We start from the raw sequence: 25972 nt of genomic DNA, 5'->3' as shown, positions 1-25972 counted from the left end.
TATGGACTAGAGAACACACACAACCTGAGCTGGAACACACACCAACACACACTCAAACACACCATGCATATTGCCACTTCAAAGCCTTCGTTCTTCAGAGGGAGAAAAACATTAAATCAGCAGCTTAACGTGAATCACTGATCAACCAATCAGTTTTCATACCTTGTGACAGATCGGGCCTGATCAATAGTTCTGATAGATCACACCTGATCAATTTTCTTGGTGTTTTAATGAGGCAGGTCGGACGGGTTGCCGTCAGAAACTGCTGCGTTGGCTTAGGATGGTCCTGGGTCTGAATCCCTGCATGAGCCTGGGTACTCTCTGGGTACTCGCTGGGTATTCGCTGGGTACTCTCTGGGTACTCTCTGGGTATTCGACGGGTACTCTCTGGGTACTCTCTGGGTATTCGCCGGGTACTCGCTGGGTATTCGCTGGGTACTCTCTGGGTACTCTCTGGGTATTCGACGGTACTCTCTGGGTACTCGCCGGGTACTCGCTGGGTATTCGCTGGGTACTCTCTGGGTACTCTCTGGGTATTCGACGGTACTCTCTGGGTACTCGCTGGGTATTCGACGGGTACTCTCTGGGTATTCGCCGGGTACTCGCCGGGTATTCGCCGGGTACTCGCTGGGTATTCGCTGGGTATTCGACGGGTACTCTCTGGGTATTTACCGGGTACTCGCTGGGTACTCACAGGGATTTCTATATTTGCTCCTCCTGTTCTCAAACTGAGTTTTGACGTGAAAAACAGAAATGTTTTGACTTTTTACTGGTGTAGTTTATGTGTAAATGTCTGGGCTACTTTACTTCACACCCGTTCTGCTTTATGCGGAAGCTTCAACTCTTTTTAGCCTACCACAACTTTAGCCATGCCAACAATCTTGAAAGCAGAGGATGAGGAGTGATGAAGGTCAGTGGTCATGATGTCACTCCTAATATAACCAAGAGAGAAATCAATAAGCCGTCTGTCTCACCTGGAGCTTCTCGTCAGGTTTCTGCTGACTTCTCATATTTACAGAAAATATAAAAGTAAAAAAGTCAAAGACTATTTTATCATTTATTGTGAAACATGTCTGAAGAATTCTGCTGAATTCAGTTTTGCCTTGATTGCTACTTTTGCTGATTTCTCCACAGTTGTTTCCAGGATGGCATCAATAAATCAGATTAAACTCAGTTCCTGTGCAGCCTAGTGGAAGGCTGGAGAAGAATCGGTTTCCAGGATCTGACTGGAAACAACGCTAATAGAAGTTAGAAAAACTATGAAGAAGCAGCAGATTTGAGGTTTCCTGCTGAGACAGATGCCACTGAAAGCTGAAGGACTTCAAATTAAAAGTTTCTAATTTTCAGTTGACAAATGAAGATCAACAAAAACAAACAAATATTGAGGTGATAAAATCAGTAATGGAGTAAATGGACTTAGAGCAATGTCCTGCATGTCTTAGAGCAGGGCTGGGCAACTCCAGGCCTGGAGGGCCTAAAAGTCTCCTGCAACGTTTAGATGCGTCTCTACTTCAACACACCTGAGTAAAATAATGAGGTCATTAGCAGGACTCTGGAGAACTTGACTGCACTTGTTGAGGTGATTCAGCTGTTGGATTCAAGTGTGTTGGACCAGGGAGACATTTAAGAGTTGCAGGACACCGGCCCTCGAGGACCAGGACGGCCCACCCCTGTCTTAGAGGTTTCGCTGCTGATGATCTGAAACCTGGAGGAAACTGGAGCTAAGCCAGCTACAGAAAGCAATAAATCAATTAATCACACAATAATTTTAATTTAGTTCCATAACTTCCATTTGGACCACAATTGTTAAAGAGATGGGCCAATTTAATATTGTTGAAAAACGGACATTTTGAAAAATGCTGCCAACATTCGATATCCAGATCAAAGTAGTATAATTCACTTTATCTATTGTGGTTTTGTTAATTTATTCTGGATACTTACAATGTTGTCCAGTTCCAGCATTAAACAATCTTTAGAAATTAAAGCTTAGTTTAATTTTAAAAGGGTGTACTCGCTGCAGAGGCCTCCAGAGGGCAGCGCCCCCCGGCTCAGAGAGTTGGGTCAGCTAGCTGCTCAGTTAGCTCCCTCCTCAGCAGAAGCTGCGTAGGAGAGGCTGATGCAGGAAGTTCTGCTGGTCAGAACCAGAACCAGGATGTGATACCACAGCATCCACTGAAGCCGGCGCTCTTCCTGGTTATCACAGATGACTCACTGCTGTGTTTGCAGGTTTCATCATGTTGCACACAGTGTTGAAGCAGAGAGCGAGAACAAGGCGGGCTGCTGCGACTCTTCATCGCTAGGCTTTCACTCGTCTTCCTCCCAACACGGACCCTGGTTTGATTCAGCAGCAGCTGTTCAGAGGAACGACCCGGACCTGAAGTCATGCTCCATGTTTCAATATGAGCCATATTTCAGCAGGACTGAATCATCAGAGGATCCTCTCTTACACAATGTTCTGGTATTTGTTGTGATTGAATCATCGCATGTGGTTTGCTCACGAACTCAACAAATCAGACGAGTTAAAAACAATCTGGAAACTCCTTTATCTTTGTGTGACAAAAAAGAGGATCAGAACCACCAGACAGACCAGCAGAGCTACTGGAACCAGAACGTCCCCTAAATGGGACCAGGTCCAGGAACACTCTGAAACAGGAAGTCAGTCATTAAAACACTAATAATCAATTTAATATAATCCGTTTATATTTAGGAATATATCATCACTTTAGCCCAACGTTTGAACCAATTTTCTGAAAATTTGCAATAAATTCCTAACTATTTAGCCTAATTAAATGTGGCGATGTGCTGATTTCCAAGAACTTAAGCAATCGCGTAAAAACTTGGAGAGGCTGACCAGAAGGGGGGTGAGTCAGAGCGATTCTGGTTCTGAGTTTGTTGGATCCGAACCGGCTCGCTCCAGTGAGTCCAACTCATCCGTAGGAGGAAGAAACGTTCCGATTCAACTGAAAACCCGATATTTCACAACCTGGAGGAAGCAGCTAAACGAGTTACGGCTTCCAACATGAACATCTGACTGAACGGCTGTTTGACTGACTGGCCAGTTGTCTCAACTCAATATCAAACAGCTGGTAAATTCCCAATCCAGCCTCTCTGATGGATCTTTCCAATAAAAACCTAGACTCAGTGAGAAGCCAGTCAGTAACCAGTCAGAATCCAGTGAGAACCCAGTCAGTAACCAGTCAGAACCCAGTCAGTAGCCAGTCAGTAACCAGTCAGAATGCAGTCAGTAACCAGTGAGAACCCAGTGAAATCATAGTTAGTAACCAGACAGAACCCACTCAGTAGCCAGTCAGTAACCAGTCAGAATGCAGTCAGTAACCAGTGAGAACCCAGTAAAATCCCAGTCAGTAACCAGTCAGAACCCAGTCAGTAACCAGTGAGAACCCAGTCAGTAACCAGTCAGAACCCAGTCAGTAACCAGTCAGTCACCAGTCAGTAACCATCAGAACCTAGTCAATAACCAGTCAGTAACCAGTCAGAACCCAGTGAGTAACCAGTCAGAAGTCAGTCAGTAACCAGTCAGAACCCAGACAGAAGCCAATCAGTAACCAGTCAGTAACCAGTCAGAACCCAGTGAGAACCCAGTCAGTAACCAGTCAGAAGCAAGTCAGTAACCATCAGAACCCAGTCAATAACCAGTCGGTAACCAGTCAGAAGTCAGTCAGTAATCAGTCAGAACCCAAACAGAAGCCAATCAGTAACCAGTCAGTTACCAGTCAGAGACCAATGAGAACCCAGTCAGAAGCCAGTCAGAACCCAGTCAGTACGCAGTCAGTAACCAGTCAGAACCCAGTCAGAAACCAGTAGGAACCTTCATCTGGTTTTACCTGGTTCCGGTGTTTCTGTCGTCAGTGACGTAATGACTCACTGAATTATGGCGCCGTTGCTTCAAATTGATTCTGATCATCATGTTTCAGCAAAAACAAGATTTACAAAACTAGAATCATCGACCATAATCAAGGCTGCAGAATGATGGAGGCCACCAGGTCAGCTGTTGACCTGCAGGTTCTGACCCGGTCCGCGGTACCGGACGACTTTTTTAGATGAACATTTTGCTCCAATTGGATTAAAGCAATGCTGTTGTTGCAGTTTAGGCAATAAAATGTTTATTTTCTTATTTAAAAAAATAATTGAGTAGTTTATTTGTATATTTTAATGTATTTCCACTATTGCATAAAAAACTTCAGCAGTTAAATGGAAAATCTGCAGAATGTCAATTATTAGCAGATTAATCATCAGAATAATCGATAACTAAACACCATCACAGAAAAAAACAAAAGTTTCACGGCCTTCGTGAACAGAGGTAAATATGTTCCGTTTTCGTGGGGGATGAAGAGTTAAAAGCATAATTACCTTCATGTCGCTCATGATGAGCTGGAAAAGCCCTCCCAAGGCGCTGCATTCCTTCTCTATACCCGCATCCATTTTTCCACACGCTTCGGAAAAATCCTCCAAACACTAAACTTTTCTTCTAGCTCTTCCAGTAAACGCAAGCAAACAGAAAAAGTGTTTTGAATCCCGCTCCAATAGAGTCAATAGCTGGTTTTCATCCAGCAGAGGCGACTGGGTTGCAACTCAGGAGCCAAAGTCCAGCTTTTAAACAAACGGAGGAAAAAACACCAACTGCCGTTGCGCTGCACTCATCCGATGCTACCGGGCGGCCAGCTGGATAAACGCCCGGAACAACAACACATCATGGCTAGAGCCTCCAGCACTCTCTCCGGGAAAGTCTGACCGGGTTTCTACGGTTAACCCCGGCGGGTAGCAGTCCCAGAATCCGGGAGAAGCGGCTCTTAAGTCCCGCTGCCTGCTAACTCTGCTAGCCTCGGTTAGCGTAAACTCCGCTAGCAACCTGTGACTGTGCGCGAGTCCGAACGGATCACGCACTCACGTTTACGCGTCCAAACGCACGGTTCGATCGGGATCAATCACTGCGACCGGATTCACCAGTCCGGGAGCCTCTCTGCGGTCCGGCGGGACTCTTTACAGCCGACTGTGTTTGTATCCAGAAGAGCGGCGGGATAATTTATTTTCCAGCGAGTTTTGGTCGACAGAAGCGGCCGCGTCCCTCTCGTTGCTCCAACAGGAGTCCTAACCTGAAGTGAATGAAATTCTCCCGAAGACTGCGTCAAGGCACGCGCGTTTACAAGCACCACATCCGCTGGATGTTTTCAAAATAAAAGCCTGCAGTTAACTACAAACAACTATAACATAAAATTAGATAGACAGAAAGGTAGATAGATGATGCAAATTGACGACCTAATTAATATAACTCAAATTACACAAGAAAAGCAGCGCAAATAGAACTAGCCAATCAGTGTTTGAATTGAAGAAACACTTTAGAAACTTCCGCTGTAGAAAAACATTTGGTCACTTCACTGCATCCCCAGCCACACAGGGCTTTATACAAGATATAAGATAACTTAGTGTATTGTAAAGTACAGTATGAGACATCAGGAAAATAAAATTCCTTAAATTCTGTCCTGTTTTGTGTTTTTGTGTGATACCCTATGAGTGCCCCCCCTGGACACCAATATTTCTGGATATGGCCTTGTCTTTTTTACTGCTGACACAGTTTTGAGTTTTTTCCCCTCAACTTTAACAAAAACATTTTGTTTTCCATGGAAACAAAACCTAAATAGGTTTATACATTTGCTTCACAACTAGTAAAATAAAAAAGTGGTGCTTTTACTTTGAAAGCTTTGGAACTTCCTGTCTGCGGTGCAAGGTGGCGCATTGTTTGTTTTGCGTCTCAAAGCCCGGCGGTCCAGGGGGCGGAGCCACGGAGGATCAGGAAAGTTACCAAAACAAAAGGTGCTGAGGTTTTTCCACGGAGTCAGGACATTAAAGTGGGCTTAAATATGTTCTACTTCACAGTTTGATATGCGGGAAACTGTTTGTAGATGTGTACAAATACATAGTTTAACAAATATAAACGGATTCTGTGAAAATCTCTGCAGGTCATCAAGTCAGCAGCAGATGTTCAAACGAACCCAGCATCAAAGCATCTAACATTTTCATCATAAGTTATTGTTTACATCAGTTTTATACTAGTTATAATTCACTAAACAATCTTATTTATTAATTAAATGAAATAACATATTTCTTTGATCCAAATGTAAGTTTCTTATATGTTACCACAACTTATATTTAAGTGTTTTTTCCATATTTCCTGTGCAATACGCCACAGTCCAATTATTTAAAATGTAACTGAAAATGCGAAAATATCCCCGAGCACCTGATTGGTTCACCTGCACAGCAGCTCCTCTGTGGGCCAATCACACGTTAGCCCCGCCCACACACTTTGAAGGTAAATTCAGGAGAACAATATCTAAAAAAACCCTCAAATATCTCTGTGCTTCTAATATACAATGACTATACATTTTAAAGAACATTTTTTATGTCTACTTATACACTTTGCATCAAAATGATTATAAATATGTATTATTCATGCGACAGACTGGCGATCTGTCCAGGTGACCCCGCCTCTCACCCGGAACATTAGCTGGAGAGGCAGCAGCTCCCCTGGGGACAAGGGTGTAAGAAAATGGACGGATGGATGTATAATTCATTTTTATACATGGATTTCTGATTAAAGTGAAATAATAAATGAAAGTATTTTTATAATCTTCATGATCTGTTCACATTTTGATAAAACTTTCTCAGGTGGATGGTGAATAATTCACTTTTTCCCGTTGATATCCACTAAAATGTTTTTCAGTCAAATCAAATATCCAGCTTTATGAAACATTTCAATCAGTCTTGCAAATCAATAAAAAAATTTAAATGTGTTTGATTTGCTTTGTTATGCTACATCTAAACCTTAATTGTAGCTATTACATATATATATATACATATATATATATATATATATATATATATATATATATATATATATATATATATATATACATATACATATATATAAAAAAAAAATTCCCTTCTCACCCACCGCGGGTGGTTCTTATCCTTCTGAGCTCGGGTCCTCTACCAGAGGCCTGGGAGCTTGAGGGTTCTGCGCAGTATCTTGGCTGTGCCAAGGATTGCATAATATATATATATATATATATATATATATATATATATATATATATATATATATATATATATATATATATATATATATATATATATATATATATGTCCTGTGTTTTTGGGAGCGTGAAACCATGGTAACGTGACCCTGAGGTCCTAAACATCCAGGTTGGTTGTGTATTTCACCCGGCAACAAGCTGAGTCACCGCCTCGTCTCTACGCTGGTTGCCATGGTGACCAGCACGCGGCGCAGCCTCGGGTTTGCGTGAGTGAACTGCTGAGTCACAGGATCAGTAGCCGATAAACAGTGGTGCGGTTTCCATGGAAACCACGGGTCCGACAGGACAGGGAGACCAAACACCAGGAAGAAGGTGGTGATGCTCCTCCTGAAGCGGAAAGCTAGAGAGAAAAAAGATTCATGGCATCAAGGCGAACTGCTCCTCCAACCCTTACCTGGTAAAATAATAGTTTAATTATTGGATAAAGTTATATATTAAAAGCTCTGAAGGTGCGAGACTGAAGCGGGAACCCATCAGATCATTTGTTTCCTCAGTCTATCCGGAGCTCAGTGAGCGATTCATTGTTGCTGTTCTGTTTGTTTCATCTGGGTGTCACTGCCACCTGGTGGGTGAACCGTGTAACTACATCATCCATCCATCCCATCGGGGTCACCAGGGGTGCTGGTGCCTCTCCAGAGGTCAATGGGTGGGGCCCCTGGACAGGTCACCAGTCCATCGCAGGGGAACACAGAGACAGACAGGACACACACACACACACCTACACACAAGGAGAATTTATACAGACCAATTAACCTGACAGTCATGTTTTTGGACTGTGGGAGGAAGCTGGAGAGAACCCACCATGCACAGGGAGAACATGCCGAAAGAACCCAGAACCTTCTGCTGTAAGGCAGCAGTTCTACCAACTGCCACTGTGCCACATGTGAAGAGAAATATTTCAACACAGAAACCGAAATTAGACTGTCTGAATCATATAAATACAAATAAACACAATAAACAGCTCAATAAATAACAAATATATTAATTTTAACTTAGATCTAGAAATAATATTCAGTTAAACCTTCAAGATAGATGTGTGAAATGATTGTCAAATCCTCCTGTGGTCGAAATTGGTAAATGCAACTAAACAATAACCTTTGCAGAGACGTCAGGCGGGATTCAAACCCAGGACCTTCCAGCTGCAAGGCAGCAGAGCAACTGATCCACACCCAGGGAAGAATATGAAAACCAGAACAAAAATACTTACTCTGGTCACATTTGTGTATGCTAACAGACACTCCACTTTTTACTTTTACTTTAAGCAATTAAATTACAAAAACATCTTTGGAAGCAATAAGCATGGATATAAAGCTAAAATTAGATCCAATTTGTATAATAATAATAATAATAATAATAATACATTCTATTTATAATCCTCTTTTCATATGTAGATTTCAAAGAGCTGCAGCAAAACAGCAATTACAATCGATAAAACTAATTAAATTAATAAGTAGAAGCTAAAATAAAAATCTAAGAAAGTGCACTATCTATTATTGCTAAAAATTGTTTGAACTGTTATGTATTCTGAATCTCAATAAGGATCTATTAAAAAAAATTAAAAAAATCCCTTCAAACCGGAAAGAAAAGTTTGGTCCTGATCGGTGACTGCTGCCAGCTACAGGTCAAGAATCAAACAGCACCTTGGGGTTTTTCATTGTGTTTGGTATCCAGCGTGTCTGTGCGGTTTTCCCCCGCAGGTCCCGCGGCTCCCAGAGGGAAACATGGCCTCCATCAGAGAGCGAGCTGCGGCCCTGAAGCTGCCAGAGAAGCTGCGGGCTTTTTCTCCTCCAGGTGAGTTCAGGAAAACTCGCCTTTAGACTCTCTGCTGGCAGCAGCAGGAGGCCTGAGAAAATGAAGGGGACGTCGATTTAATTTAGAGAATGTTTTAAAGTGCTTGATTTGATCATTGTCAACAGCATTTTCTGTTTCTGCTTTAAGCCTAAACCTGAGATTTTCCCGTTCTTTTAACAATAAGTCGTTTTTCTGATCCTGCAGTAATCAGCTGTTACAGGTGCAGCTCGTTTACCTGCAACGGCCACAAAAAGTTGATTTATTGACAAAAGTAATTAAAAAGTAATATTTTTAGTGTTTAAGTGATTCTTAGAAACTTTTGATTTTCATAAAGTAATGAAAACAGTGTAAACGCAGAAATATAACAGCTGATACAACCATGGGGAAGATGGCTGACTTCACAGGGAACAGTTGTTGTTCTGGAGGTCTCAGGGGAAAGTTTAGTGGAGGGAAAACAATGTGTTATAAGTGAAACAATCTGGAACTAGAACGTTTTCAATCAACATTACAGACTTGTTTACTGAAAATAAGCTCCTATCTTTCTGAAAAGTTACTTGTTAGTTTTACATATTTGCACTAAAACCCCTGGAAGATTTAGTGTGTTTGCAGCGTGTTAGCAGTGTGTTAGCAGCGTGTTAGCAGTGTGATTGCAGTGTGTTAGCAGTGTGTTAGCAGTGTGTTAGCAGCGTGATTGCAGTGTGTTAGCAGTGTGTTTGCAGTGTGTTAGCAGCGTGTTAGCAGTGTGATTGCAGTGTGTTAGCAGTGTGATTGCAGTGTGTTTGCAGTGTGTTAGCAGTGTGATTGCAGTGTGTTTGCAGTGTGTTAGCAGTGTGATTGTAGTGTGCTAGCAATGTGTTTGCAGTGGGTTTGCAGTGCGGCTGAAGGTGGGTCATCATGAGTGCTTGTTGTGTTTCTGTGTCTCAGCTGCTGGAGTGAAAGCAGCGCAGTCGTCTTCCATCTGGAGCGACCTCATCGCCCACCTGAGGTCAAAGGTGACGGTGAAGCGCCGACTGGTCCAGTTCAAGGCCCACAGCGACTGCTTCGTCGGCTCCGAGGCCGTGGACAGTCCTGCTTCAGCACGCCGCCAATACTAACGGCCTGCAGGGTGAGTCCGCTCCACGTTTTACGTCCGGCTGGTCTGCAGTGACTGTCAGAAAGTCCAGATCTTCGGAAACAAGATCTGGACTTTTGCAGTGTAAAAAGTTTCACTTGCAGTGTAAAAAGTTTCACTTTTTACACTGCAAAAACACGCTGTAAAATATTTCAGTTCACCTGAAAATAAACAAACTTACAAATAACTTTCTAGCTTTTTATGTCAAATATTGATGAAAGAAAGAACGATTATTTCACTTGCATGAAAACATTTTCATTAACTGAAATAAGATTTTAGCTCTAGAAGCTAAACAAAAATTCTTGGTCAGATTTGGTTTTTTGCAGTGCACTCGTGGCTTTCGGGTTTTAATTCTTTTATTATGTTGAAGCCAGTAATGTTTTGTCTTAATGACCTACTAACGGGTTTTAAGCCATGAATGTGTGTTTGGTCCAACCTGCAGGTGGCGCCGTCTCCAGAGAGCAGGTGGTGTGTGTCTGCCAGGCTCTGCTGCAGAGCGGTGCGTTGGAGGCCGTGGGAACCAGAAACAGGAAGGCAGGATGCGTTTGAGGACAGTGGGAGCGCTCTGTACCGGTCAGATGTTCTCAGTAGTGAGGGACCTGACTGGACTTAAACCGGTTCTGGTTTTAAAGCCGGGTCTGTTTCAAACCAGTTCTGGACCAGTTCTGGTTTTGACTGGTTGTCTTTCAAACTGGTTCTGGTTTTGGACAGGTTCTGGTTTTAAACCGGGTCTGTTTCAAACCGGTTGTGTTTTGAATGGTTCTGGTTCTGACCGTGTCTCTGGTTCAGGTTCGCCTGAGCGGCGCCGTCTTGCCGTGGAGGAGCTGGAGCGACGCGCTGCTCTGGTGCAGCAGCTCTTCCTCGGCGCTCCTCCTCGGTATTCTCAGCATTTCTTAAAATATTTTTATGAATTTTCCAACAGAATTAAAGCAAATAAAGAAAATCATCACATAAAGCATCAGTTACCATAGCAACCGGCTCTGAGCCGTCCGCTCCGTTTAACCTTCAGGCCTGAAGAGCCGGCCGGGTCCGCTGGGTCGGAGGGGCCGGTGGGCGGTCCCAGCAGGGGGCGCCAGACGGACGCAGCGCTGCCTCAGTCCTGTAAGACAACAGCGTTGGTTGTCATGGCAACAGAGGCTGAGAGGTGGTTGACCGGTCTGCTTTTGCCTCCCAGTGGTCAACGAGGTGTGGCAGGAGCAGACGCTGCTCAGGCTGCTCAACCTGGTGGAGCTCCCCCTGCTGGAAGGAGTCCTGCAGTGCAGCCAGAGCCCGACCTCTGACCCCTCAGCCGACCTGCTGCCTCACCGTAACCCTGACCTCATCAGCAACAGCCTGGACAGACAGATCCTCCAGGCCTTCAGGGACTCCCAGTAAGTCAGACCAGTAAAGCCAGTAGGACTGATGGTGAAACCAGTAAAACCAGTATGACTAATGGGACTCCCAGTGGGACGTACTGGGAGCACTGGGTGTTTCAGGTGTTTCTGGTTTCAGGGAAGACAATTGGCTGACCAGCGGTTTGGACTGTCTGGACTTCCTGCCTGACCAGCAGGTGGCGGTGCTGAGCAGAGAGCTGCCGCGCTGCAGTGACCCAGAACCACCACATGGGGGCGCCGTTCAAGATGGAGGCAAGTTCTGCTCCAATCAGGTTCAACAGAGGATGGTGTTTCCAGCAGCCATGTTTAGCTGCTTCCAGCTGCAGCCATTTTCACCTGAGAGGGTGGTTGTTGGTTGGGGGCGTGGCCAGCGGCGGCGATGGGGCGTGGCCAGCGGCGGGTTGTTTGGATTTAAAGTGACAGCAGCCCTGAAGCAGCTGAACAGGCAGAACTGATCAGATTGAAATCTGATTTCTGTGAATCTGATTTTAGATCAAATATTTAATGAACATGTTTTGATTAGGCCATAGACTGGTCCTAAACTGATCAATGAAGCATAATGGGTCACCTTTAAATGAAAAATCTGCAGAATGTAAAAATGTTTTATCTAATCATCAGAATAATCTGTAACTAAATGAATCCTTCAGCCATGTCGCTCCAGTAACTGTGTGTCTGTCTGCTGCAGGGCCCAGCAGTGAGGACGATCTACCGGATCGGCCCCCAGCCCCGGGGCAGCTGCTGCTGTTCGGCTCTCTGGTCAGGCATTACGGCAGCCGGCCGCCTCTGCTGCCTCCCAACATGGCGGCCGTGTACACGGCCGTGGCCGAGCTGCTGGGTAGGAAGCCGCACCGCCGCAGCGCCACAGCCCAGAGGCTCTGCGGCAGCTGAACCTGCTTCGTGTGTTTGGCAGAGAACGGCCAAGCTGGAAAAGGCGCTGGAGGCGCTGCAGCTGTGTCTGAAGCTGCTGCCCCCTGGCTGCCGGGAGGAGCTGCGCAGGCTGCTGACCTTCATGGCTGCTGCGGCTGAACCGCGAGCGCTGAAGCTGGACAAGGAGGTGATGACCGTCAGATCCCTTTAAAACGCTGTGGGGAGACTTTGACTGAGCCTCTGGGCGGGTCTGCAGGTGGAGAACAGAGCGGCGGTGATAAAGGCGTTCTCCAAGGCCATTCTTCACAGCAGGAGCTTCCCGAAGGAGAAGCAGGACCTGATACTCAACTTCCTGCTCAGCAACAGACAGGAAGTCTTTAAGGTGACCTCACATCCTGTCAACCCCGTCTGTTGCTGTGATCAAGCATATTCATAAAAGGTTTAGTGGAGGGAAAAAGGTGTGTAGGAAAAGGTGCAGCAGCACCAGAAGCCTTGATAGGATTGTCAAGCAAAATCCATCCAGGAATGAAATTTTCAGTTATCAAAATGATTAAGATTCATTCACTAAATTATTAGTGAAATAATCTGCCAGGGCTTCTTATCGATATTTAAGAGTAATTGGCTTTAAAAAAGTTCCTAAATGTTGTTGAAGAGTTACGTTTAAGTTAGTTTTATCTGTTTTTTGAGTGGAATAAGATATTTGCAGTAGGAACTAGTCACGTTATTGGTCAGAATTAGTGTTTTTGCAGTGTAGTGATGATCTAACCTGAACGTATTTGCTAAGTTGTTTTCCCATCAGCCTGAATGATTTCTGCATCAGAATCTGAAACAGGAAGTGAGTTTTTCTGCTTCCTGTTTCAGATTCCAGGATCTCTGCACAAAACCATCAGTGAGAAGCTGGCGGGGCTCGCTCAGACCGATGCTCCAGGTAACATGATGCTGCAGGTAACATACAGAACCCGACAGAACTGCACTGTTTTTATTTCAGACCTGCAGAGCAGCTTTAGAGCCACTGGAAGGAAAATCTGACTTTAATCTCAGCAGCATGGTGGATTGTGTTTCCACGGTGATCGTGTCGCTTCTCTTCCTGCAGGTCCGCCGGCCTCCAGCCAGGCTCCTGCTGACGCAGCGAAGCTCGGCACCCAGCAGGCTCTGTTGGAGCTGCTGAGCAGCATCAACCTGGACCGCAGCATGGCGGCGAAGGAGAGGAGGCGTCTGCTCAGGCAGTTCTGCTCCGCCCATCCAGAGATCTTCCACCAGTACTTCGGCGACTCCGCTGCCTCTCAGATCTAGGCAAACTTTTGATTTTCTGCTTTTGAACAGTTTCTCCTTGTTTTCACCGTTTTTCTATGCAGTTTCTGCTTCTTGTATTTTCCATGCATGTTTGTTTGTTGACTTGCTTTATTTTCTAAGATAATTAAATAAACCTTATTGATTTCCACAAAGAATATTCCACAGTAGCATCTCCTGGATGTAGCCATCAGGTTTTTGCTAGCTCTGCTAATCCAGCTCCTTTGCTTTTGCCGCTCTCTCCTATCTGTGCTCTGCATCATGAAGCCTCTATTTGTCCAGGATTCATTCAGGTTTTTCAGTAAAATTCAAGGACTTTCAAGGCAAGTTTTGACATTTTTCCAGCAGATCGGAGATAAAAACAATACATATTAAAGCTGCAAGAGGCGTTGGAGGCCCTCAGCGCAGTTCCGGCCTCGCGGTGACCGCGGGGGCTCCAGCAACGCCACCTGTTGGCTGACGCTGGCACCTTCCCTCACCTGTCCGCCAGCAGCGCTCCCTGACGACGCACAAGCGTAGTGGGGTTGAATTTCAATTTCAAGCTATTGGGCTCTTTAGAGGTTAACAAAGGTCAATCCTAACACGTTTAGTGCAAATTAAATGATGCGTGTATGATTTACAGCAGTGTTTCTCAAACTGTGGTCCCTGGACCATTTGTGGTGCGAGGGCTCCCCCTAGTGGAAAGAAAACAACTCCAGGACTACTTATATGATCAGAGGAAGATAAGTTATAGCGACTGGATTCCTTTGAATGTTTAGTGGTAGGAATCGTTCCAGTTAGTCATAGGAACATAGGATCGCCAGGCATCCAACCAGGATCATTCATGCCAGGTTTGGTTTCGTTTGTTTTGGCGAGTACGCCAGGTTCGCCGCTCTGTCATGCAAAAAGAAATAAAACAATAAAAGTTTCTTTAACTTCAGCTAGAGAGAAAAAATGGATCCATTATTTTATTATCTTTAAATGTCTGGTTTCAGCTGTAAATAACACTTTCCAAATTCCAACCTTAGATCGAACTTTATTACTAGAATATCAAGAACTTTATACAGAAATCAGCTGATAGAAATCCCACAAAGCTGATACAATCCCTGGTATCAGCTCTCTGGGATTTGGGGTCAAAATTCAGATTAAGGACTCGAATCAGCTGCTCCCACCTCGTTGCCATGGTTACACATTAAAATTGTCCAAAAGCAAAAGAGGAAAAAGCCAAAAGTGCAAACTGGTTCTGAGTGACAAACTACACCAGGTTTCCCAGTTATTGTTCCTCTGGTACTGGAAATGATAAAACCCCCAACCCTAATCCAACCCCAACCCTAATCCAACCCCAACCCTATCCGTAAATCTGTGAGGATTAAAGCAGCAGATGAATCAGAATTTAACTCTGCTGTTGAGCCATTCTCTGTTTGACTCTTTGGGTTTTTGGACGTGATATTTTCCAGTTTCTACGGTGTTTTTCCACCCCGGTCCTGAAGGCTGCAGGCTTTGGGTTTCCCCTGACGGCCGATGAAGGGATTTCTGAATCTGAGTGAAGCGTTGGAGCAGAGGAACATCTGAAACATGCAGGGCAGAGCAGAGCGCCTCCAGGCCCGGGGCTGGGGAACACTGCCTTACTACAGCAGAAATGAGACAAAAGTAACACGTTTTATCCAGATTCAGGAGTTTGTTCCAGTTTGTTCATATTGGTGACGTTCTTCTTCCGCTGCCAGATTGTTTATAACATTTTTCCTCCTGACTGAAATAATCTGCCAGTGGAGCCAAACGTTACCATCAGATTTAAATGATTAAACAAGCTCCTTTATCTTGCTAAAAAGTTGATCATCATTGTAGAAAGTCATGTTACCATGGACACAGGAAGCAAAGCAGGACCACGGCATGCCTGATCCTCCACTATACCTGCTCATTAATCTCTGTATTTGTGCTGAAGTGTTTAATTTTTTTCGGTAACGCTCTTTGCTCCAGGTATTTATGTTTCTGAGAAACAGGAAGTTGTTGTTTCCACTTCCTGTCCAGCAGCTTTTCTTTTATCGTTGACCTTCCCGCTGTGACAGCTGATACGCCTGATCCTGTATCCATGGCAACAGTAAACAGATGCATCAGCGTTCCTCACAGCGGCTCTGATGGAAAATTCACTGCAAACATCTGAACCCGTCAACTTTGTTCATCAGGATGAAATCTGGTGAATATTAAGATAATTTTATTCTGAAAAGCTTCATTTTATCTTGTCTGCAAAAAGAAGAATACAGAATGGATGGTTTAACTTCAGTCCAAAAAACACTTTCCTTTTGAAGAAGTTGAGTTAATGAATTTAAATTTTCTCTTGTGTATTTCTTTCAGGAAAGCTCATATAAAAATTGAGAAGGATTCTGAAGAATCGTGGAGTAAAAACTGGGGCTTCCTGTCTGAAGCCTATAAAGAGGTAAACATCTGTTTAATTCACTACATTAATAAAAACCGGATTATTTTCGCCTCTAGATGAAAATCCATTGCTTAGAAAAGGTTCAGGATAAAACTGCAGGTCCCAGATTATAAATCCAGATGGTTTTCATGTTAAAATACTTTAATAACAAATTAAATGTCGTTCTGATCAGAGAGCTGCTGCTGACGTCAGGAAGCCTCCGCTGTAGCAGTCTGTGTTGCAGCGGTACTGCAGAAGTCTCTGAACAACTCTGTTGGTGGAAAGAAGAGGATGGTCTAAACCGTGGACATCTGGTTCTGGGTCTAGTTTGGTTCTAGTTCTAGTCTGGTTCTGTTCTGGTTCTAGTTCTAGTCTGGTTAGGGTTCTGGTTCAAGTCTGGTTCTGGTTCTAGTCTGGTTCTGCCGCCTTTGCAGACTATGCAGACTACAGACTTTTCTTTCTTTATGTTCATATCAAAATGTCCGCCCATTCTGCTTTGTTTCAGTACGAGATGAAGAATGTGAAGCTGAAGACGGGACTGAAAACGGAGCTCCACCCTCACCTGACGGTTCGACCTTTGACCCCTCCACAGAAACCCGTCCAGGTAAGGCTCAGCCAGCACCTCTGGTCCCGGACTGCTGTCTACCTGTGCTCCACCTGTCCTCCTGTCCAGGTCGGCTCTTCCTCCGCCGTCCCTCTGACCTCTCAGCGTTTCATCGGATGGCGTTCTGGATCGTCGTGCTTCCAGCTGGAAAAGTACGGCGTGGTGCATCATGGGAGGCGTAGTTTCCTGAAGGATTTGGGTTGGTCTCTAGATGCTTGCAGCTGAGTCTGTTACAGTAAATAATAATAACTTAGGATGTTGGTGAATGGCAGGCAATTAAACACATATTTCCCAACAATAATTCAGTCTGATTGCATTTTGTTGGTTTATTTAGACCCTTTTAATAATTAATGGCTGAACTCTGTATAACATGATTATTATTTTCAATCCACTTATTGTGAACATGAAAGCCTGACAGGAATGCATATGTAACGGGTACCAGGGTTCCGGACCCGTCAGCAGCAGATAAAGCTGAAAAATGTATGAAAATGAGCACATGGGAGACGCAGTCTGTGTTGCTCCAATTTCTCTCAGCTTATTTATTTAACAAACCAGCTCATTTAACTGTCAATACAGCCCAATTTATAGATCAGTAATTTACTGTACATATTAAACATATTCTATCATTGACATAAACATCAACATTAGCATTCCTTAAACCAGAAATAATCAAATAACCTTGTTATTTTGTCCCATTTCCCTCAGGTAACAAGTACCTTCAATTCACTGCACTTAATATGCATATTTAATCACACACGGTGACATTTTAATGGGCATGTATCTAAAGTTATTGTAAACTGGCATAACTATACTAGAATTCAAACTACTTTAATTAAGTGAATGTATATATGTTTACTACACAAATAAACCCTGGAGCCTGATCTACATACCCCGCTATCATCTGCCGCTAGTGTGCTAACCACTAGCATCACGGCATGTTAGCTACTCCCTCTAGCCACTGCTGGCTCCGAAATACAATAAACTATTTCAATATCTTTACACTTTGACACATTTGCTTAAACATTTCTCGAACGGTACCAAATAATATAAAAAAAGTACTTTATTAAAACGAACTTGCAGGTTATTCTCACCTGAAAAATGTATGAAAATGAGCACATGGGAGACGCAGTCTGTGTTGCTCCAATTTCTCTCAGCTTATGAGAAAACGGCAGAGCAACAGGCAGCTCAGAGTCTCCATGCGCCACCTACTGGTGAAACACCATTACTACACCCATCGTCAAAGAAATGCATGCTCCTTTTTTTCTATTGTGAGCACACACCCGTGGGCATCACACACTCCCGGCAAAAAAAATAAATAGCTCTGACAATAACAAAACTTAACACAGATTCTCATTAAATCCATTCCCACTAACTAAACCTTCTCAACCGCATAGCATTATGGATGGAAAGCTCATAACTGGTGTGTGGTATGTATGATATTGCCATGGAACTTGAGTACACAAAGAAGAATTTGAGTACGGCGCACTCAGTGGTGGACTAGGTAAATATGAATATTGCAATGGATGGGCAAACACTGCATTCAAGTTACCATGTGACTGTACTGATGGCTTACCCAGTGAATCATATGTGAGAAAATGTCTGGGCCTCTTATTGCGTGTTGACCTCCTGACCTCTGTCTGATCAAGTTCAGCAGGAGGGATCATGAATTGAGTTTCAGTCTCTGGCCCTACAGACCAGTTTATCTGCTCCACTTCCACAGGTCTGGTCGAGACAGGTATGGTTTCATCCATGTTTTGCTCAGGTACGTCGTTTAGAGACTCCAAGATGGCTTCAGGCGAATATTCAGTTGGTGTCTGATTTTCATCCCCAACTGTTTCAGGGGCCCTCCCAGAAGTTTGAGATAAAGTTGTCTGAGGTAGAGAAGGTTTCTCGTACGGACACCTTTGCTCGGTTCTTTGTACTGGTACCCTAAGCCAGTATCCTGAGGGAAAATCATTGTCCGAATCAGATGTTTCACCATTCCTCTCTTCTCTCTCTGTCCTTGTGTCCTTTCTCTGTCTTTGTTTGTGGGTTTGTTTTCTGACAGGAGCCAACGTTGATTGATGCAGTGTCTCTTCCACAGGTAGATCATTTACTAGCATAAGGAGGTTGCGATGCAGCGTCCGAGTCTTATTCTGGTCTCCTGATTCAGGACAGACAACATACACTGGGCTGTCTGCCAGCTGTCTTTTAACTAGGTAAACAGCCTTCTCCCAGTAAGTCCGTAATTTGCCTGGTCCTCCACGTTCACTGAAGTTCCGGAGCAGTGTCTCTTCCACAGGTAGATCATTTACTAGCATAAGGAGGTTGCGATGCAGCGTCCGAGTCTTATTCTGGTCTCCTGATTCAGGACAGACAACATACACTGGGCTGTCTGCCAGCTGTCTTTTAACTAGGTAAACAGCCTTCTCCCAGTAAGTCCGTAATTTGCCTGGTCCTCCACGTTCACTGAAGTTCCGGACCAAGACTCTGTCTCCTGGATGCAGAGTTACTCCTTTTGCCTTCTTGTCGTATGTCACTTTCCCCTTTGCACTAGCCTTTGTGCTACTTTCACTGGCAATCCGGTAAGCTTGTGACATCCGCTCTGCCCATTTCTCCGCGTATCCTTTAGGTGTTTCTGACTCTTTGTCTCCAGCCAATCCAAACAATAAGTCAACTGGGAGGTGTGGATGACGGCCATAAAGAAGAAAAAAAGGTGAGTAGCCCGTTGACTCGTGCCGTGTGCAGTTGTACGCGTGTACAACATGCGGGAGGTGATCCTTCCACCGCAGCTTTTCACTATCAGTCAAGGTCCGTAACATCTGAAGGATGGTGCGATTTAGCCTCTCAACTGGATTCCCTTGGGGATGATATGGTGTTGTTCGTGAGTGGCTCACCCCAGATAAAAACTGCAAAGTTTGGAACAACTTATTCTCAAATTCACGACCCTGGTCGTGATGCAGCTTTGATGGATATCCGAACCGAGGAATGAAGTCATTGAACATCAGCTCAGCGGCTGTCCTTCCACTTTTATTTCTTGTGGGATATGCCTGAGCAAATCTTGTGAAATGATCGATCACTACTAATATGTATTCAAACCCTCCCACGCTGGCTTCTAAGTGCAGATAATCAATACACACCAGCTCTAAAGGAAAACTGGAAGTGATACTACACATAGGCGCCCTATCGTAGGTGACAGGTTTCTTGGCTTTGATGCACAAACACTTTTGAGTGACATATTCTTCAATGTCTTTAGCCATGAAGGGCCAGTAGAATCTGTCCCTTGCCAAATGAAGCACTTTCTCTGTGCCCACATGGCTCATCTCATTGTGCAGATATTTCAGAGCTAATGGTCGATACTTGGTAGGAAGAACTAGTTGTTTTTTCTGTCCTGCGAATCTGTAAAGGAGGTCGTTTTCCAAACGTAGCTTACTCCATTCATGCAGCAATTTCTGAGTGTCTCTGCCCACCGTTTTACGTATTCCATCTGTTAACGTAATGTTGGATGCTTTCATTTCTCTGACCTGGCCTATGGCTGAATCCTCCTTTTGTGCCTTGACAAGGTCCTCGTGGCTTATGGTCGGGAGATGAGAATAGGGTTGTTGGTCAGAACCTCTGGAAGAAGTAATGAGTGCTGCAACCCATGGTACCTCTTTGCGCCAAGCTGCTCGACTCCCATCCCATGTTGCACACACTGCCTCATCTGGGAAATCCTCAGTGCAAGTTTTCCCATATGTCTCCATATCAAGGGGGAAACGAGACAGTGTATCAGCATCAATATTGGACTTTCCAGGCCGGTATTTAATGTCGAACCGAAAATCTGAGAGTTCACCCACCCACCTATGACCAACTGCATTAAGTTTGGCTGTACTTAAAATGTAGGTCAGCGGGTTGTTGTCTGTGTATACCGTAAAGTGAGGGGCATAGTACAGGTAATCACGGAACTTCTCACACACAGCCCATTTCAATGCAAGAAACTCCAGTTTCCCACTGTGTAGATGGTAATTGCGTTCGGCTGGTGTAAGTGTCCTAGAACCGTACCCAATCACTCTCAGTGTCTCATTCTGTTGTTGGTACAAAATGGCTCCCAACCCCTGGTCTGATGCATCGGTATGCAGAATAAATGGTAGACTAAAATCAGGGTATGCCAGGACAGGTGGATTTGTTAGAACACTAATTAGCTGTTCAAGAGCTTCCTGGTGTTTGGTGATCCAGCTCACTGGTGCTCTGGAAGATAGTTGGGGCTGTTTGGACTTTCCACTCCGGACTGAAGTCTGAGTTGTACCTGATTTACTCTGGAGCAACTCATAGATCGGTTTAGCAATCCGGGAAAATCCTGAATATATGAGCGGTAATAGCCGAGAAATCCAGCCAGCCTCCTAACCTCTCCGACTGTCGTTGGTTGCTTTTTAATCAATGTGTGGATCGCTTCCAAATCATGGGGATCTACTTTGACCCCGTCTGCAGACACAAGACGACCCACATATCGAACCTCTGACTTGAACAGTTCGCATTTTTCAGGTCTCAGTTTCACTCCATGACGCTGGAGAGCCTGTAGGACCTGGCGGAGTGCTTCAACATGTTCCATAAACGACTTGGAATAGCAGAGTACATCATCTAGATATGGAATGCAGCACTCATCTCGAAGTGGTCCTAACATTTCCTCCATACTCCGCTGAAATGTTGCAGGGGCGTTCGAAAGCCCAAATGGGATTCGAACCCACTCATAGAGTCCCCACGGGGTGATAAAGGCGGTGAATTGGCGCGACTTCTCTGCAACAAAACCTTGGTGATAGGCTTTGCCTTGGTCTAGAATACTAAACCATGCATTTCCTCCAAGGGTGTCGGTCAAGTCCTTTATTCTGGGTAGTGGGTGTCGATCAGGCACCGTCTTTTTGTTTAAGAGGCGATAATCAATACATAGCCGCAGGCTGCCATCTTTCTTTCGAACACACACAACCGGTGCAGCGTACGGGGACTTGGATTTGACTATCCAGCCTTTAAGTAGCAGGTCCTGTATATACTCTTTCACTTCTCTAAAGAGAGGTTTTGGAACAGAGGAGTAGGTGGCTCTTACAGGAATCTGATCTTGAAGAGTGATCGACATTTGTAAACTGGGTATACATCCAATATCATGGCTGTCTCGTGCAAAAGCTCCAGCTTCTTCACAAAGCATCTTATTCACCACTGTCCTTTGAGCCTCATCTAGATGGCTGAGGTCTACAGGGGGTTGCCACGAAGGCTGACTGGGATTGGTGGGTGCTGGAGTAGCACTGTTAACAGTCACCACTGGGTTCGGTACTTCAGCTGAGCTTGCTGAGATCACCTTATCAATGTCATGAATGTTGCCAAGAACAGTTTTTCTTGGTAAAGTGATTGTATGTCTTGTATTATTTCCAACAGGTACAGCCACATAGGGTCTGTTTGGATTGTGGACCTCTAAAACACCTGCTCCAACATCCAGTTCGCCTAATGGTATACTGTCATCATCAGGCTCAAACAGTACAACAGAGTCGGGGAAAATGGTGTCAAATGGAACTTGACATTTGACCCAGGCCACTTGGCCAGCTGGAATGACTGTGTCTTGTTTGCCTGTCCGTAGTTGTCCCCACTGCACAGTATGCTTGTCTGTCTGGATAAAATTCACCAGGAGTTCAGCCTTCTCCACTGGAATGGAAATGGCATTACACACCAGGCTGGTGAGTGTTGGAGCTAGGTTCTGAGGCTGCTCTTGTATCATTACCTCCAAAATATTGAACCCCAGCAATGGTCTTTCCAGGGCAAGACTACTGACAAGGAAAGGAACATTAATAGACAGATCAGGATTTGTGTTTCCCATCAAATTAACAGTAATGGGTAACCAGCCATCAAATGGGATAACACCCCCATCTATGGCACAGATTTTTAGGTCATCTTCATCATCCAGGATTTCACTGAGTGGCTTGACAGTAATTTCTGGTAAGTATTTGTCTTTCCAGCTTTTATCGATCATGCTCACCTGGGCACCTGTGTCTAGTAAAGCAGTGACAGCAAAACCATTTAAGCTACACTGGGTTAAAGCTTTTCTCCCAATGAGCTTGGCTAGACAATCACTTTTGCTGTTTGGTGAGTCATGGCTGGTTGCACTTGTCAAGTGGGTTGGCTGACTGTGTTTGTGGTGTTTTGTTCCCTGGTTGGGTACATGGATGGTTACAGCATGTTGTTGTTCAGACTCACCAATTTGGCCTGTTGCATGTAGGGACTGTTGGGGCCCGGTCACTGTCTGTCCCCCGGCAGGGACCGGCTCCAGTTTCCCTGACGTGTCGGTTTCTGGAGGCAGCCCACTGCTTTGTGACCTTCCTCACCACAGTGAAAACAATGGGTACAGTCAGGACGATTTTTTTCAAGGCACTTCGTGCAGCCATAGCGCCTTCCTTTTTGCTTGTCCCTGCTGTGTCTTGGTGGCTGATTATTTTGTTCAGATGCTTGTTGTTGAGTTAATTTTGTAATGACTCAACAAGCGTGGTGAGTTTTTCAACTTTTTCTTTTAGTTGTTGGATCCCATCAGCTTGTGGTGTTCTGCTTAGACCCTCTCTTGCACTTGGATTTTGGGCGGCATTTGTCTCAACCTGAGCACTGTGTAAATTTGTGGGTCTTTGGCGAGGAGCTGACCCCAAACGTCTCTGTCTTTCATTCTCATCACTTATTATTTTCCTCATATGTCGTAGTATTGCTTCATCAGTTACACAAGGGTCAGCTAAAAGGGGTTTAAGCTCTCGACGAACATCATCATGCTTGTGTCCAAGGCCTTGATACACAGTATGAATGAAAATGTCTTGAACTGTGCTTGGGCTGTACTTAACATCTGTGTCAGCATGTTTTGAGGCCAATAAGATCTTTTGCTTAAGCCCAATGACTCTGTACAGGAATTGTTGGGGTGTTTCATTGTCTCTTTGTTTGGTACACATGAGCTCCTGGAAAAACTCTGTGTTGCTTTGCTCACCAAGATGGGAGTGTAGAAAGGCTTTAAGTTCGTCTACTGTCAAATCGTCCTTATTCATCAACATCTCCTTAAAATTTCCAGGTTTGATAACTCTGAGGACTGCCCTCACAATTTCTGTGTCACTGAACTGATCCCTTAATCCCTCATCAATCTGGCGACAAATATTATTGTAGTTAATGTCTGACCCCTGGTCTCCAATTTGGCCTCCCTGTATTTTAAACTCTCTACGATGAAGGTAGGAGAGATCTCTTAATGAGATCAGACCGTCATGAGCCAGAGATGTGCTTACTTTGTCTCTGTTCTCTGTGTTCTGCAACTTAATCTGTGACTTTCCTGGTGAATGTGATGCAGACTGTGAGGACATGGTGGGTATGTACTGCCTGACCTGCTTGCTAAGCTCTTCACAACTGGCAAGTATTTTCTGTATGTCAGTACTACTCATATCACTAGCCATCAATGTTTCCTGTTTATCTGCATTTACATCACTTACAGTAGAAAGATCATTTTGAAATGTAACCACAGGGTCAACAAAACCTTTAACTTGACTGTCCTTTAAATCAGCATCATGACCTGGTGGATTTACCAAAGGAACCTGTGTGATCCTGGCATCCGGACGATGCACTTGTAGTTGAGATGCATCACCCTGAATGGCTGCATCCACAAGGTCCCTTAGCTCTAACAAATGAGCCATGCCGGTGTCCTCAGACTCTAGCAAAGTCTTACTGCCCATAAAACTGGTGATGTACTCATAGCAATCCTCTTCATCTGTAGACTGAAGATGAAGTGGCTCCACCTCTGAAACTGGACCCACTGACCTGGCAATCTGGAACAGTTCATCTGCAGGTAGGTTGAGCAAGTCCTTCTTGATGGACCACACCAAGCTTTTCCTCTCACCGTCTGCCATAGCTGTTCCTTCTTCCCAGCAGTTGACTACACCATTCAAAGTCCTGGAGCCCTTTCTCTCTTTGTCTTTTCCCTCACCGGTGGACAGGGTAAGACGCCTTCCTCATCCGCTGAGATGAACGATGGACTGTATGAGGTCCACAGTATCTGTATCACTGGAACCACGTCCCGGTCTGGCAGGGAGTAGGATCCCGGACGAGCCCCCACAACTGTAACGGGTACCAGGGTTCCGGACCCGTCAGCAGCAGATAAAGCTGAAAAATGTATGAAAATGAGCACATGGGAGACGCAGTCTGTGTTGCTCCAATTTCTCTCAGCTTATTTATTTAACAAACCAGCTCATTTAACTGTCAATACAGCCCAATTTATAGATCAGTAATTTACTGTACATATTAAACATATTCTATCATTGACATAAACATCAACATTAGCATTCCTTAAACCAGAAATAATCAAATAACCTTGTTATTTTGTCCCATTTCCCTCAGGTAACAAGTACCTTCAATTCACTGCACTTAATATGCATATTTAATCACACACGGTGACATTTTAATGGGCATGTATCTAAAGTTATTGTAAACTGGCATAACTATACTAGAATTCAAACTACTTTAATTAAGTGAATGTATATATGTTTACTACACAAATAAACCCTGGAGCCTGATCTACATACCCCGCTATCATCTGCCGCTAGTGTGCTAACCACTAGCATCACGGCATGTTAGCTACTCCCTCTAGCCACTGCTGGCTCCGAAATACAATAAACTATTTCAATATCTTTACACTTTGACACATTTGCTTAAACATTTCTCGAACGGTACCAAATAATATAAAAAAAAGTACTTTATTAAAACGAACTTGCAGGTTATTCTCACCTGAAAAATGTATGAAAATGAGCACATGGGAGACGCAGTCTGTGTTGCTCCAATTTCTCTCAGCTTATGAGAAAACGGCAGAGCAACAGGCAGCTCAGAGTCTCCATGCGCCACCTACTGGTGAAACACCATTACTACACCCATCGTCAAAGAAATGCATGCTCCTTTTTTTCTATTGTGAGCACACACCCGTGGGCATCACACATAGCCTACAGTCTTTCAAAAAAAAATTTTTTAGTTATCACCGATGAGATTTAGTGTGCTTATCACTAATGAATTATTTTATTATCCAAATGTCTAGAAAGCAACCAAAGTATTTAGTTAGGCTATACATTCAATTTGAAAATTAAAATGTTGTTGTAAGAGAATATTTAGTTTACAGAAATATTTAGCTAGAAATGAAATATTTATTTTCCAAGCTAAATATCTATTTTGTCAATTCAATATAGTAACTTACTTTACTTCACAGCTACTTGTGAAGTAAACGTATCATGGCTTCAATGGGCTGTAAGTTTTGGATACTTAACTCCTCTGGATTTTAAGATCAAAGTTCTTTGGAGAGATGCTTTAAATATTTTTCTACTGTCTCATAAATCTTCGAGTTTCCAGTTTTGAATAGAAGTGCTTCAATAAATAGATTTGCTCAATGATGTATGAAGACGCTGATCCTGGCGGCTGGAATCCACCTCTAGT

At 44.1% G+C, this 25972-nt stretch overlaps 3 protein-coding genes, 1 long non-coding RNA gene and 1 pseudogene across 5 annotated transcripts in view; 2 read left to right on the top strand and 3 right to left on the bottom strand.

Annotated features, from left to right (window-relative positions):
• mtss1 (MTSS I-BAR domain containing 1) overlaps nt 1–5143 on the bottom strand; it is a 33115-nt gene extending 27972 nt beyond the window's left edge. Inside the window, exon 1 of the mRNA XM_032549382.1 lies at nt 4372–5143. Within this exon, the coding sequence (XP_032405273.1) occupies nt 4372–4443 (72 nt within the window). The 5' untranslated portion in view covers nt 4444–5143. The remainder of the gene's footprint in view (nt 1–4371) is intronic.
• LOC116710359 (DEP domain-containing protein 7-like) lies at nt 4666–13702 on the top strand (annotated as a pseudogene).
• A 763-nt stretch (nt 13703–14465) lies between these two features.
• On the bottom strand, nt 14466–25943 carry LOC116710114 (uncharacterized). Its single transcript, XR_004337041.1, has 3 exons — nt 25737–25943; nt 16499–16767; nt 14466–15133 (listed from the first exon to the last, which is right to left on the bottom strand). It is a non-coding gene; the product is annotated as an uncharacterized LOC116710114 (long non-coding RNA).
• LOC116710113 (uncharacterized protein C20orf85 homolog) lies at nt 15142–16841 on the top strand. 2 transcript variants are annotated; one of them, XM_032548943.1, is made up of 4 exons: nt 15142–15717; nt 15876–15957; nt 16442–16540; nt 16610–16841. In XM_032548943.1, exons 1-4 carry the CDS (start codon nt 15659–15661, stop codon nt 16763–16765), a joined length of 396 nt encoding a protein of 131 aa, XP_032404834.1. In that variant the 5' UTR covers nt 15142–15658; the 3' UTR covers nt 16766–16841. The 2 variants fall into 2 exon arrangements, with proteins under 2 accessions (XP_032404834.1, XP_032404833.1); XM_032548942.1 differs by having other exon boundaries at nt 16442–16841.
• On the bottom strand, nt 16973–20847 carry LOC116710109 (uncharacterized). The gene is made up of 2 exons (XM_032548939.1): nt 17632–20847; nt 16973–17011 (listed from the first exon to the last, which is right to left on the bottom strand). The coding sequence occupies exon 1, from the start codon at nt 20260–20262 to the stop codon at nt 17923–17925; it is 2340 nt and encodes a 779-aa protein (XP_032404830.1). The 5' UTR covers nt 20263–20847; the 3' UTR covers nt 16973–17011; nt 17632–17922.
• Nucleotides 25944–25972: the final 29 nt, after the last annotated feature.

Source organism: Xiphophorus hellerii, chromosome 20, assembly GCF_003331165.1.
Source record: "Xiphophorus hellerii strain 12219 chromosome 20, Xiphophorus_hellerii-4.1, whole genome shotgun sequence".
Classification (NCBI taxonomy): domain Eukaryota; kingdom Metazoa; phylum Chordata; class Actinopteri; order Cyprinodontiformes; family Poeciliidae; genus Xiphophorus; species Xiphophorus hellerii.
The sequence above is the reverse complement of the archived record's forward strand: the minus strand, read 5'-3'. Positions and strand labels throughout refer to the sequence as shown.